At 62.1% G+C, this 14,096-nt stretch overlaps 1 protein-coding gene across 1 annotated transcript in view; it reads right to left on the bottom strand.

The window, feature by feature from the left end:
- Positions 1-12,831, bottom strand: part of JPH3 (junctophilin 3) — a 70,670-nt gene extending 57,839 nt beyond the window's left edge. The window contains exon 1 of the mRNA XM_045989053.1: positions 12,023-12,831. Within this exon, the coding sequence (XP_045845009.1) occupies positions 12,023-12,404 (382 nt within the window). The 5' untranslated portion in view covers positions 12,405-12,831. The remainder of the gene's footprint in view (positions 1-12,022) is intronic.
- Between the last annotated feature and the right edge of the window lie 1,265 nt (positions 12,832-14,096).

Below are 14,096 nucleotides of genomic sequence, written 5' to 3' on the forward strand. Positions count from 1 at the left end.
ATCGAGCTTATTTCAAGGAATCCGCTGACCCCGGGGCAGGCAGCGACCACACCGGATCCCGGGGGAGGGGTCGGGCGCCGGACGTCAAGTCACTATTTACAATGTATTAAAAATTGACAACAAAACAACAGAAAGACAGATATCCCAATATAAAGCGGGCAAGGGTCTGAACAGACACGTCTCCGAAGACATGCGCGTGGCCCACGGACACGTGGACAGATGGGCCTGGCCAGTCTCAGGGAGACGCCCGTCCACACCGAGTGTCCAGCCCCAGCCGCTCCCGAGACAGAAAGCAGGTCAGGTGGCCCGGGGCGGGACTCAGCGCGGGAGGGGTCTCTGTCTCAGGGGAGAAACATTTAAAACATAATTTTAATTCTGAAATTAGGGGTTCACAGACTAGACACCAGGGAAGTGTCCCCTTCCGCAGGCGACCTTTGCGACCGGTCACTTGTACCTGCACAGGACGGTATCAAATCCATGTCACTGCGCGACTGTCTGTCCCCTCCTGGTGCCGGCGCGACACGGAACCACTGTCTGGGACAGGAAGACCAAGGGGGCGGCCAGGGCACGCACAGAAACCTTTGCCTGCGGGACCCTCCCACGGGGGCTCAGGAACTACGTCGTGCGATTCCCTCGCTGCTGGAATCCGAACCGTCCAAGGGACGTGGGCAAGTCCCTGCGTCCCCCAACCGTGGCTTCCCCGTCTTCGAACTGGCACCAGGTGAACTGTGTGCACCTGGCCTTGTGGGATGGACGGACGGTAAAGAGGCCGCCCGGATGAGAAGGGGAACCCGGGGCTGAATCCCTGCTGTCTTCCCCTGCCCTCCCCCAGGAGCGCCCTCCCCCTCGGCCTGCCTGACTACACCCCCGCCCCGTCACCCTCCCTCTCCCGCCCAATTCTGAGTCCTGGGGCTTCTTCCCTTCCGTCTGGTCCCTCCCAACGACTTCTTGCCACCTCCCCGTGGACGGTGCCCCACCTAGATGAGAGGTACCTTGTCCCTGCACCCTTCCCCACCCCCGGTGCCTCCACACACCCACCCTGCCCTCGGAGTCCCCTCTGAAACAGGAGGTCAGCCCTGACCTGGGAGCTGGCTGTCCCGGGCTCCGCCCGCCTGCTCAGCCCACCGCCAACCTCAGGGCTCTGTGTCTCCCCAACGCAGGCCATCATCTCCCCTCCCCCGGACACAAGCGCCCTCCCAGGGGAACCCAGCTTCCTCTCTGGCCCCCATTTCCATCCCCACCCAACAACCAATGTGATGACCCAAACACAAACACACAGACGGCAACGGTCCAACAGCCACGCTCCCAGCGTGTCTCCCAGGGACACAAAGGCTCACGTTCACCTAACAGCCTCTCCGTGAAAGTCTGCAGTGGTCAGACTCATCGCGGCCCCTCGACGGCTCGTGGTTTTTGATGGCACGTGGTCATACAACCCGCGGTCCGCGCACAGGCACACCGCAGGACCCTGGTCAGCAGCAGGAAAAAGGGACGGGGTGTGGAAGCGCACACGACCTGGGTGGCTTCAGAGAACCAGAGGGAGCGAAAAAAGCCAGTCCTGAAAGGCGGCACCCATACGATCCCATGGATAGAACATTCTGGAAATGAGAAAGTGCCAGGAGAGCAGCGGAGTGGGTGTCGGGGAGGGGAGCGAGCACGGCGTGGCTCTGCAAGGCGGTGGGGCTCCCCGCTGGTGGAACGCTCCGTGTCTCTGTGGGCATCCAGGCCGCAGCCCGTGCGGTCCTTGCATCGGTCCTTGCGTCAGGGGTTCCTGCGGGGAGACCGCCTGGACGGCACAGGGGATGCCCCCGCTACTGTCAGCACCGCGTGGGAGTCTACAAGCATCTCGGAATCCAAACTCAATCACAAAACCACGAACACCAGCCCACGAGGCCGCCACGCTTGAATCCTTCCGTGCCCTTCCCTCCCGGCACCGGGAAGCTGTGCTCAGACCCCCACCCCCTCGCGCTCACCCTCTGGGCCTCTAACGAGCCACAGCCAGGTTGGAGCCACACCGGCTCCGGCCTCCTCCAGGCCTCCGCGTGCCCTTTCTCCTGCTCTCCACGCCACTGGCTGTCCCATCACCCACGCATCAGCCAACCGGGATTTCTGGAGCGCTCCCTGCTGCGGGTCCCAGGGAGGGACGGCCAGTCTCTGCCACGCACCGCCCCCCCCCCCCAGCCTCCAATCCACCGCGAAGGGACCCTCCCAGGAGCAGGTGTGCCCAGAGGGCTCAGAGGCTCCCTGAGGGTCTGGCCTCCCCACGCCATCCTCATGGAAATGCATTCAGCTCTTGCCTCTTCTCCCCCAGAGCTACCCACAGACAGCCAGGCCTTTGAACTCACCAGGAAGCAAGCAAACAGCTGGGCGGGGGGGGGCACAGAAATGTCGTGCACGGTCCCAGGCGGGCAGCGGGGCGCCAGCGCACAGCCCCTCACCTTGGCGTCTGCAATCAGCCTCCGAGAGAGCCGGCACGGGTCTGCAGGGTGGGCCTCCCAAGGAGGACCCCGCCCGAGCCTCCCTTAGGACCTGAAACTCTCTCCACAGGAAATCCCTCCCGGGCTCCCTACAGTGAGACCACCCCTCTGCCACCTTCGGGGGTCTCCTCTTTTCCCCTTAATGGTCCGCACCCGAGGCAGAGGCCAACAGGGAGGGACAGGGGCTTCTCGGGTGTGGGCCCCAGGATCCCTGCCCCAGAAGGCCCCAGAGATGTGTCCCCTGCTAGATTCCCTCCTGGGGAGCCTGTCCTGCAAGCCCGGGGAGGGAGGGGGTCAGGAGCAGACCACTGAGACCCTGAACCAGCGTCCCTGTGTCCTTGGCCTCCCTGGGCCTCAGTTTTTCCCTCCAGAATGGGGGAGTCCTGCCTTCCTCCCAGGCCGACGGAATGGAAGAAGGCACAGGCGGCTCCCAGCTGATGGCCAGACACTCGCTGAGGCTCGAGTGGTGTTGGACTGGTGGGGAGGACAAGGATGAAGACGTTTTGAGGGTCAAATGCAGTCTGGGGGGGCAGATGGGGAGTCCTGTGGGAGCAGCTGAGGGCCCTGGGGTGTGTTCATGGGAGAGGGGGCGGGGAAGGCCAGGCCTGCCCTCTCCAGTCCTTGCTCGGGGCTCGCGGGCTGTAGGAACCCCCTGGCTCTGGCCCTCCTCTCCTTTCCCACTTGCTATGCACCGCGAGCCTGGGCTGCCATGGAGAGTGGGACGGTTCCTATCCTGGGGTCCATGGACAAGTCTTGGGGAGTCTGTGAACCCCCACAAGGACCCACCAAATGCCTTGTGTGTGCAGGAACATGCATATGTCCTGGAAGAGGACCCTCGGCTTCCCCACCCTCTCGGAGGAGCCTGGAAGAGACCGCGAGTTTATGCACTGCCACGGAAAGCCCGGCTTCAGGAGGCCAGGCCCCCTCCCCGCCTCTCTGTTACTGCCAGACCTGGGCACCTCCCTGGTCCTCTGCTGTCCCCAACTGTACACCAAGGGGGTGGCCAAGACAAGTGTCCACCAAGCGGAGCACCTGCTCCCCCGGGTGCTGCAGACCGCGCTAGGCCAGCCCCACAGCCCAGTACAGCAAAGCACGCTGGCCAGAACCTGGAATGAAGCAGACATTCACACGGGCTCAGTGTCCTTCCTTCGGAGTCATCCCGTGGCTTGGGGATTCCAGAGGCCCGTGTCTGGCGCATTTTCAGTCTGGGGTCTGTAAGACACAGTCGTGTCCTCGTCCTGCCCCCAGGGCCCTTGCACAGACACAGGCCTTGTGGGATCCTGGGAGACTGTTCTGGATCTTGGTGGGGCCCTAAACCCGGGGGCGGGCACCCTGTAAGGAAGGAGGAGGCAAAGGCAGAGGCAGGGAGGGGCCACGCACACACAGCAGCTCTCCTAATCTGCACGGCTCTTTAAATGAAGCCCAACATCTCCTCCATGAGCTGCTAGACCCAGCGTTTGAAGAACCGTCCAGAGCAGCGGCTCAGCCCCTCAGGGACCCGGGTCACGGGGCTACCCTGCCTTCCAGCCGTGTCTTCGGTGCCTGTCTCCCAGCGACGCCCCCAGCACGTAGCCTTCCGCCTCGGCTGTACATCAGGATCACCGGGACAGTCGTCAAAGAACCCCGATGCCCAGGCTGCACCCGGACCAGCTCAGTCAGCCTCTCCGGGTGGGGCCTGGGCATCAGCATTTCCCAACGCAGCCAGATGCCTAGTGCACGAGGTCCTCCATTCGAGCCACCCGGACAGCTTGCAAACTTGGGCTTCCGGCCCTGCAGGCCCCTGGGCTGGGACTGGGGGCACGGTGCTGGGATTCTGCACATCTAACGGTCTGCCGGGGAACCAGCCTCAGTGGCTCTGCTGGCGTTAAGAAGCCCCACACTTGGGTGCCTGGGTGGCTCAGTTCATTGGGCGACTGCCTTCTGCTCAGGTCATGATCCCGGAGTCCCAGGATCGAGTCCCGCATCGGGTTCCCGGCTCCCTGGGGAGCCTGCTTCTCCCTCCGACCTCCTCCTCTCTCCTGCTCTCTCTCTCTCTCTAATATATAAATACAGCCACCCTGGAAGACAGTACGGAGGTTCCTCACAAAGTTGAAAATAGAGCTACCCTACGACCCGGCAATTGTGCTTCGAGACACTTAACCCAAAGGCTACAAACACAGTGATCCGAAGGGGCACCCGCACCCCAGTGTTTACAGCAGCGACGTCCACAGCAGCCAAACTGTGGAAAGAGCCCAGGTGTCCATCAGCAGATGGATGGCTCAAGAAGATGGGCCCATATAGACAATGGAAAACCGCTCAGCCACCAGAAAGGATGAAATCGGGCCATTTGCAAGGACGTGGATGGAACTGGAGGCCATTGTGCTGGGCGAAGTAAGTCAATCATCATATGATCTCACTCGTGTGCAATTTGAGAAACAAGACAGACGAACACAGGGGAAGGGAGGGAAAAAATAAGAGGAAATCATAAGAGACTCTTAACTCCAGGGAACTAACCGGGGGGGGGGGGGGCATTAAGGAGGGCACGTGATGGATGAGCACTGGGTGTTACACGCAGCTGATGAATCACTAAAGTATTAACTCTGAAATTAATAAAACACCCTGTGTTAATTAACCGAATTAAAAAAAAAAAGAAAAGAAGAAAGAAGCCCCGGCCCAGAGCCATGCTTCTAAAGGTGGGGTTCCCAGACCAGCAGCAGCGGCGCCAACGGAAACGTGTTGGAAACGCACAGTATCAGGCAGGATCGCAGGCCAGAAATTCAAGGGTGAGACCAGCAAATCTGCTTTCGGCACCTTCCAGGCGATTCTGACGCACAGTCAGGTTGGCAAAGCACCGACCTCGAGGAACGACAGTGGGGGACGAGCATCCTGCCCCACCCCTGCTCTCCCAGGGGCACAGAGGACCCTGGGTCCTTCCTGAGGCCTCCAGGAGCACCAGGGAGACCTCCGGACACCCCGGAAGGTGGGAGCCAGCACATGGACAGAGCATTATGACTCCACTACGAGGACACGCCTCCTGCAGAGTCAGCAACCCAGTCTGGGAGCCCGGACCCCAACCCGCCATGATTTAGCCTGAGCCCAGTGGTCCCCTCCCCTGCGATGCCCCTCTGCTGCTCTCAAGGACACACGAAACCCCCTTCCCTTCTCAGACCCCTCCCTTGCGGTGGTTCCCCCAGAGTCCTCAAACTCTGGAGCGAGAAACCCCGGGTTATTTTACACATTTTAGTTTCACTTCCAGACTTTTTGGTAGAAGTCACGTCATCTCGTGTCTTTGACGGCGCTGCAAACTACCTACCGTATTCCTCGTGCTAGCAACTGAAGGTCTGTGAGGGTCCGGCCCTAGGCATGGGATTAGTGCCCTATAAAGGAGACCTGGACGGCTCCTCTGGCCCTTTCCCCACGTGAGAACACAGGGAGGTCGCCCGTCTGCACCCCGGAAGCAGGCCCTCACCAAACACCAACGTGCCCGCCCCTTGATCTCGAACTCCCCAGCCCCCAGAGCTAGGAGAGATACACACGGCTGTTTAGAAGCCTCCCGTCTCTGGGGTTCTGGGACAGCAGCCCCAACGGATGAAGGCACAGGAGGGTCAGCAAGTAATCCCAGGTCGACTTCCTAAAGGCTGCCCAGGGCTCTGTGGCTTTCCCCCTCGAGCATAGCAGACGGTTCAGGAACGCATCTCGGCGACTGGACCAGTCAAACCAGAGCAGCCGTAAGAGCAAAGAGTTACAAATCCGGTAGAGGAACGGCCCCTTGTTTTTCGGCTTCTCCAGTGCTTTGCCGCGAACGCTGCTCATTGCACGGTGCTCCCGCCGCGTCCTCTGGCCACAACGGCACCGCACCCTCGGGACGTCAGCACACCGTCAGAACGGGTCCCTTTGCTCTACGCCATCCATCTCGCTCACAGGAACAATGGCAGAGCGTCTTACGAGCAAGGACGGAGCCAGGAGCAAAGCGAAACCCACTGGGGACCTGTCACCGCGATGCTGTCAGAGAAGAGGGAGCGAGGCCGACCCCGCCGGCAGGACAGTCTCAGGGAAAACTCTCCTTTTAGCACTCAACGCTACAGGTGCTTGCAAGGAGCTGACATGCGGCGAGATGGTGATGAGGCACGGCCTTCGTTCATTCCACAAACAGCGTGCCGGCGTCACCGCAGGCCCTGCACGCCTGGCGGGGACCGGCACAGACCCGTCCCTCATCCCCGCGCGAGGCTCACGCTCCAGCAGAACCTTCTGTGATGCGGACGTGTTCTATCTCTACACCGTCCACGCATCCCACGTGGCTATCGAGCCCTTGAAATACGGCTAGTGAGAGGCAAACTCTGATTGTCTACGTTTTATTTCCTCGAAATTCATTCGGATTCAAATTGGAAAGGCCACGTGCGCCCAGCAGCCACGGGTGGGTCTAGAGGAGGAACCCACGGGTTCTGACTTGAGGAGGAAGGTGGCACAGCGGCCTCTCATTGGCTGTCACGGGCGACATCATTCCCTCGCCAGCCTTGGCATAGCCCCTGCACGCCCCGCGAGCACAGAGGTGCACCCAACCTGAGACGGGCAGGGACGGAAAAACTTCTCGTGGCCGAGGGTGCTGGACGGGTCAGAGCCAGGGGGGTCACTGGCCAGGAGGGTCAGTTTGGCTTCCTGGTCGCAAGGGGTTGACCTGAGAAGGAAGCCCAGCCAGCCAGGGGTGTGGCGCTCTCCACGGTGCTGAAGGGACCCGCCGCTCCTCTGTCCTAAAGGAAGACACAGAGAGTCCAAGAGAACCCCTGGTGGGACGTACAGAGCCTGTCGGAGGCAAAGCCAGGACCCAGGGCTGTGCTCACCCACCCACCGCATGCCTCGCAGGAGTCAGGAGACCCTAAACTGGGGCAGTGGCTGATCTAAGAGGGATGACCACAGTGGGAAATCCAAACAAACATCATCCCCTCGAGATCCCACGGACCCACACGTCTTGTTGTCACTGGGATGCTGGGCTAGCTACACGCTGTCAGCTCAGAGACCACGGCCACTTGACTTCAGAGCTGTGCAGGCCTGGGGGAAAGCGAGGAGGCAAGTGAGCCTCCAGGAACAGCGGCAGAGCTTCCTGGCTTTCACCCAGCAGCCACCACCCCTCTGTCTTCCGGGCCGTGCCCCCTCCTCCCTCGGTCAGCTGGGCTGACTGTCGCCCTCAGCCAGGGCTCCTCGCGAACTCCGCTGCGGCGGCGGGGCTATTTCCGGAGGGTGCTGACCCTCATCTCCTCACCAGGGTGCGGTGGGGCTCCTGATCTAAAGCACCCACTTCGCTCCAGGGCTGTGTTGGGTGAGGGGAGCGTGCGGTAACACTCTTTCTCAGCTATTATTGGCAACAAAGAACTAGTTATTTGCTTTTTCTTCCTCCTTTCACCTCCCGGAGCCTTTTCCCTTGCCAAAGTGGCTGAACCAGAATCTGCGAGGACAGGCTTTTATCTCCGGCGGCTGAGTGCTGCTTTTGTTTCTGAAACGAATCCCCAGTGGCCTACGTTGTCCGTCGCCCGTGTCCGTGAACCTGCTTCCTTCCTTCCTAACCTGGGCATTTGGATTTCTTTCTTTCTTTCTTTCTTTTTAAGTTTGCTTTCGCATATTCATGGTCCAGTATCAAAAATGAGCCTCCTGGTCCTTTATTTTGTTTGGATGAGGGCTGCTTCCCCAGTAACAGGGGCACGGAGGGTATAAACGTGTGTTTAAAGTGGAAACAACGCGTCACTGACCCCTCTGTAACCTGAGCCCTCCTGGAAGGCTGGCGCTCTCCCTTCCCAGGGATTCCTGCTTCTCGGGGGCAGGCGCTGGGAGGGATCTGGAGGGTACACGTGGCTCTGTTTTGGGGGACGGGGTGGAAACATCTCTGGGTGACAGGTGTATTGTGCGTGTGTGTGTGCACAGGCGCAGAGGGCCTGGAATTTCGACCGTGGGCGTGTGGGATTTGTGTGGGCCGAGGGATCTGGGCCGGTGAACGGAATCTGCGTTTGGGGGGGGGGGGGCTGGTGTGTGAGATGACTCACATCTTTCGGGCTGTGGGAGGCTTTATTTGTGGGGGGAACGCTGGTCCGAGGGGTCCTGCAGACATGGCCGCAGGAGGAAATATTTGCCTGTCTGGCTAAGCTCAGGGGTCCGGCGCATGCAGAAGGGGACGTGCGTACCCGGGCGGGATGGAGGAGACACTGGGAGCACACCTGAGACAACTCCAGGCTGCTGCACCCGGAGGGGAAGCGGGTGCGGAGGAAGAGGAAGGAACGAGGAGGCAGTTTTGCATAAGGGAGTTTGAGAACGTGTTCCACACAAAAGCAGGGGTTCTGGAATCACTGTCCTGAGCGTGAATCCTGGCGCTGCCCAGCACCCACCAGCCGAGTCATCTGCCCTCTCCGGGCCTCCGCTGCCCAGTGTGGGACACGGGAACGAGGAAACCAACCCCGCAGAGGAATTAAAGGCTAGAATGCATGCAAACACTTGCCCCACGCCCAGCACGTGTTCAGCATTTAATGTTGCCCTTTAGCATCATTATGACCGCAACCACACCTGGCTATTGTTCCAGCAATGACCATGATAAGAGGCATTCACTCCAGGTTCATGTGAGAAGAGAAGAGCGGTATGTGGCCACGAGAGCTTACTGTAAGCCTAGCACAGCCGTGCACACGCCTCAATCCATCCCCACTTCCTTTACAGATATTATCAGCCCTTCGTACGCACCGAGAGACGGAAGCTCAGAGATGTTAAGGAACTCACCCAAGGTCACACAGCAGAACGGCTGCAACTCCAAGGGGACCAAGGGGTCCCCCGGCAGACGACCAACTGTGGAAATCACTTGGCTCACTTCGGTAGAAAACGCCTGCCTTGCACTTGGAGGAGGATGAACCCGGAGGAGGAGGGGTTGGCAGAAGGGGCCCCCGTGGAAATGGAGTCCATACCAATTCCAGCCAAATGTAGGATACATTTGCCGTTTGTGCATTATTCATGAAAATCGCTGTTTCCCAAAGTCAGCACTGGGAGCTGGGCTGGAGTTCAGGAGCTGCGCTGATGCCTGCCCGGTCTTCCCGTTCCTCGTGCAAAGGAAAAGTCGGACTGGAGTCAGGACCATGAACTCATGAAGGCTCTGCCGGCCCTTCCTGGGCACGAGGTGTCACGCCCACCCGCCGACTGGGGAGCAGGCCTCCAGACCCGCGCCACAACACCCCCCTTGGGTGTTGCTTGCCTGATGGACTGCTGGGGGGCAAGTCACTTCCTTCCTGGTGAGAAGCATGGACCTTGCTGCAGAAAGGTGGCCCCAGATGTCTGGTCCAATTATCCCAATTTTCCGTCATGCCATGTCGCCAACCAAAAGAGAACAGTCAGCCGGGGCGCCCTGCTACCTGGTTGGCCTACAGGTGGTGTGGCAGGGAAATGGGGGCTCCACGCGGGACAAACCAATGTTCCCACATGACTCTGCCGCCACAGGCTGGGGGCTCTGGCCTCGTCGGCACACTGGACCTGACCCCGGCCCCCACCACGGGAGGACCTAAGTGAGGAGCTTTAGGGAGCAGAACCCTAGGCAGCCACTTGGATGGGAGACAGAGACCCAAGAACACTGATGCACTGAAGGAAGCATTTCTCACACCAACGCATCAGACCCCAAACTCATGGCCAGCTACCGAATCAGAGGCTCTCTTCCCCCAGTGAGCCCAGAGCAAATTACTACCCTTCCCTCTGAAATGAAACTGAGGACCAGGACTTTTGTCTGCTCTGCTCACCGCTGGATTCCAGAGCCCAGAGCACCTGCCCATAGCAGTATGAAGGACGGATTTCTGCAGGCCGCCCAAGATGTCCGGGGAAGGTGGGCAGCCTGGAGGGCTAGTTCGCACCCTTAGCTATTCTGGGGAGTTCCACAGAGACAGGGCCTGGCTCCTCTCCTCCGCAGGCTCCCACAGGAGGCCGCGAAGCTGCTTTCCTGGCTCAGGCACAGCCGAGAGCACCTCTGGAGAGACAGGTCCTCAGAGCCGCACGGCCAGAGCCCCCAGGGTGACAACTGCCCCCAGGCTCCCAAAGAGCCCAGCTGGGAGCGCCCGGCTGCTGAGCCGCCCACCTCAGCCACCCACATCTGCTGCCTAAGCCTCGCCGCGCGCGCGCACACACACTCCTGCACGCACACACGGCCTGAAACCCAGAGAGGGCTGTCTGCTGGGTCCAGCCGCTGCGCCCCAGGGTCACGGATGCTCTCCAACCTGCTCCATGAAAACAACCAGAGCACAGAAGAGGCCGCCTGGGACGAGGCTGGGCATGGCTTTGACAGGCAGGAGCATTATATAATTAACTGCCCCCCCCACGCCTCCTCCCCTTTGAGTAGTAATGAACCCTGCCTCTCGGTTGCATAAGCCAAAATAATAATTACTCTCCAGCCCTCCGTCAGTCCTGGATGTGGCCGGGGAGCAGGTGTTTGGTGCCTGCTTCATGAGACGCTAAGGCAGCAGGCAGGGAGAAGACCACACGTACGTTCACGATTTCCATGCCCGGCAGAAGCACACGAGTCAGGTCCGTGCCCCACGCCTTCCCCAGGCATCCATGCCTGAGAAATTACCCAGAGGGAGGCACGGAGCCACTCTGGGGATAAGCGCCCAGATGGGGGAAGGGGGCATTGAAGAGCCGGCTTGTTTGGGGTCCAGCTTCCAGGAACAGTAAACACTCCACGCCTCCGAGAGGCAGGGAGGAGTGGACCCTGGAGTGTCCAGAACAACGGGGAAGCTGCAAAGCTGGCCAGGGCTCTGTGCACAGAAACCATCTTACAGCCAGGGCAGGCAGACAGGCTCAGCCCTGGATGTGGCGGCATGCTGGAATGAAGGCACAGAGCATTCCCTAAACTACCGTGAAAATGATTCAGCCACTGGAAGGCAAGATTCCTGGGCTCTCACTAAACAGATGGGCCTCCCCCTCCCTCCCTCCAGCAGCCTCTCTGGCTGTGCTAGCCCGCGTCCAACCACCTAGAAGTTTATTGCCGTGTTGTGTTGCTCTGGGTTTGTGTCCCTCTCCCAATCGCTCCCTTTCTTTCCATTGGCTTGGGTTGATCAGGACTAAGGGAGGCCTTTCCGCACGGCAGGAAAACAAGGAACAGAGCTGGGGCCTGACTCCTGGCGGCCTGGCACCACGGAGCTCTACCAACAAGGGCAAGGGGCCGTCTCCTGGGTCCCCTCTGCCCTTGGTGGGTCCCAGATGAGGCCCTGGGCCCAGGGCCCAGTCTGGCCTTTCCAGCAGGTCTGTGGCCTGCGCTCGGCTCATGCACTAGCTGTCTCTGGGCTCAGCCCGGCGGCTCTGGGCCTGGTTCTGCTCCTGGAAAGCCCCCAACACCCTTCAGCTGGTACGGGGGTGCTGTCCCCCACCAGGCAGTGGGGCAACCTGTAGCCAGGGCAACTATGGCCTCCAGGAAGCCCCAGGAAATGCTCCAGGTGCACAGGGCCCCACTGGAGGGAGAAGCTCAACTTCCCTAGAGGTAAACAGAAGAGGCCAGAGAAGACGGTCCCTCCGCCAGCCCAGCCCCCGGCCCCCGCCCCGGCCTGGCTCCCGGTGGCACCTACCTCCATCGGAGTAGGTCTCCGTGCCGTAGCCGTCCTGCAGCCCGTTGCTCCAGGTGCCTTCGTACTTGGCCCCGTTGCCCGTGCACTCCCGCACCCCGTAGCGCCCCTTAAATCCGTGCGTCCACTCGCCCTTGTACACCCACTTCCCCTTGCTCTCCAGGCCGATGCCGTGGCGCTTGCCCTGCGCCCAAGTGCCCTGGTACGTGTTGCCGCTGGGCCAGGTGTAGACGCCCAGCACCTCGAAGCCGTGGCTCCACGAGCCGGTGTATTCGCCTTGGCCCTTGGGGCCGGTGCAGACGCCATGGCCGTGCGCCTTGCCGTCCTCCCAGCCTCCACAGTAGGACCCTCCATCGTCAAAATTAAACCTACCCCCACTGGACATGCATGTAACTCGGTTTGCAAATCCCGCAAACGGTGAAAAAAAAAACAAAACACCAAGGCGATCAACAAACCGGGTTCTTGGTTGGCTGGCTGGCTGGTTTTGTTTTGCCTTTTTTTTTTTTAAGGAAGAATGGAGAAAGCGAAGAACGCGGCGAGCGGGTCCCCGGCGGCGGCCGCGGCGCCGGCTCCGGCGGATCCAAGTCAACCGCGGCGACGGTTCCTCCCCGAGCTGCGCCGCGGAGCCTGACCAGCGTCTCGCGCTCCCGCTGGAGACAGGACCGGAGGGGAGGAGGGAGGGGGAGGGGAGGGGAGGGGGAGGGAGGGGGCAGGAGCAGGAGCGTCTGGTGCAAACGGCTCCACCTCAGCGGCAAGTGCCCCTCGGAGGCGAGCCCGCCGGGCTTGGCCGCGCAGGCCGGGGCGGGCACGGCGGGCGGCTCAGGCCCGGGGCGCAGCCCCCCACCTGCGGCTGCCGCGCTGCGGGCGCCCGAGGGCGGCGGCGGGGCCCGCGGGCGGCGGCGGCACGGGCGGCGGCGCGGGCGGCTGCACCATATTGGGGGCCGCGGGCCGGGCCGGGCGGCGGCGGCAGCAGCAATGCGGCGGGGCGGGCGGGCGGGCGGCGGCGGCGGCGGCGGCGTGCGCTCGGGGCCCGGTTCGCGCGCTCGGGCCGGCGCGCCGCGCGCCCGCACCCCGCCCGCGCCCCGACCCGCGCGCCCCCGACCCGCGCCCCGCCCGCGCCCCCCTCCCCGATCCGCTCCCCGCCAGCGCCCGCGCGCCCCCGACCCGGGCCCCGGACTCGCGCGTCCCCGTGCGCGCCCCCGACCCGACCCTCCGCTCGCGCACCTCCCCACCCGCCCCCGACCCGGCCCTCTGCGCGCGCGACTCCCACCCGCTCGCCCCCGCACGGGCTTCCCGCACGCCCGCCCCACCTCGACCCGCGCGCGCCCGAGCCGGCCCCCTGCCCCGGGCGCGCGGGCAGTCTGGAGAGGGGCGCTGCCCCGCCGGGCGGAGGGCGGAGGGCGCAGGACGGCGGCGGGGACCACGGGCGCCCGCCCTCCCGCACCCCTCAGCCGGCGCTCGGCCCGCCGGGCTTCCCCCTCAACGGGGCAGGCCTGGAAATAGGGGTCCAGACGGGTCGCCCCAGCCCCCCTTTCCCGGGACTTAGATTTAAAGGGACAGGAACTGCGTAACGGGAAGGCGCCCAGCACCCAGGGCGCTCTCCTCCCCCTCCCGGGAGCGAGCGCGAGGTGAAGCCTGGCAGGGCAGGCCCGGGGCGTTCTGGGGCACCCCTCGCGTTTCCTCTCTCCCACCTGCGCCTCGCCCCTGGCTCCTGGCTCCTATCTGCGACACCTGTCCCTGGCTTGACTGGAGAGGCTCTTGGCAGACCACAGGTGGTTTTCCCTAAGACAAATAATCCGCCCTTCTTCCTTATGGGCAGTTTGGCTCCACATGCTGCAGGAAGGGGGGCGATCGCCCCAGAAAACGTGTAGTTGGTGAATGTCCGTCCCCATAAATTAATGGAAAGTCCAGCCACACGCACATGTCCTGGCGTAAAGACACCCAAATGCCGTCCCTTCCCTGCGCCCTGACCAACAGGTAGCCCCCAACTCCGGGAGCGGCTGCGCCGTGGGGGAGCAAAGTGGGACGGTCACCAGGGCGTTACTAGGTCTTTCTCCATACATACTCCCTACCCCAC

The sequence above is a fragment of the Meles meles genome, chromosome 19 (assembly GCF_922984935.1).
Source record: "Meles meles chromosome 19, mMelMel3.1 paternal haplotype, whole genome shotgun sequence".
NCBI classification, from domain to species: domain Eukaryota; kingdom Metazoa; phylum Chordata; class Mammalia; order Carnivora; family Mustelidae; genus Meles; species Meles meles.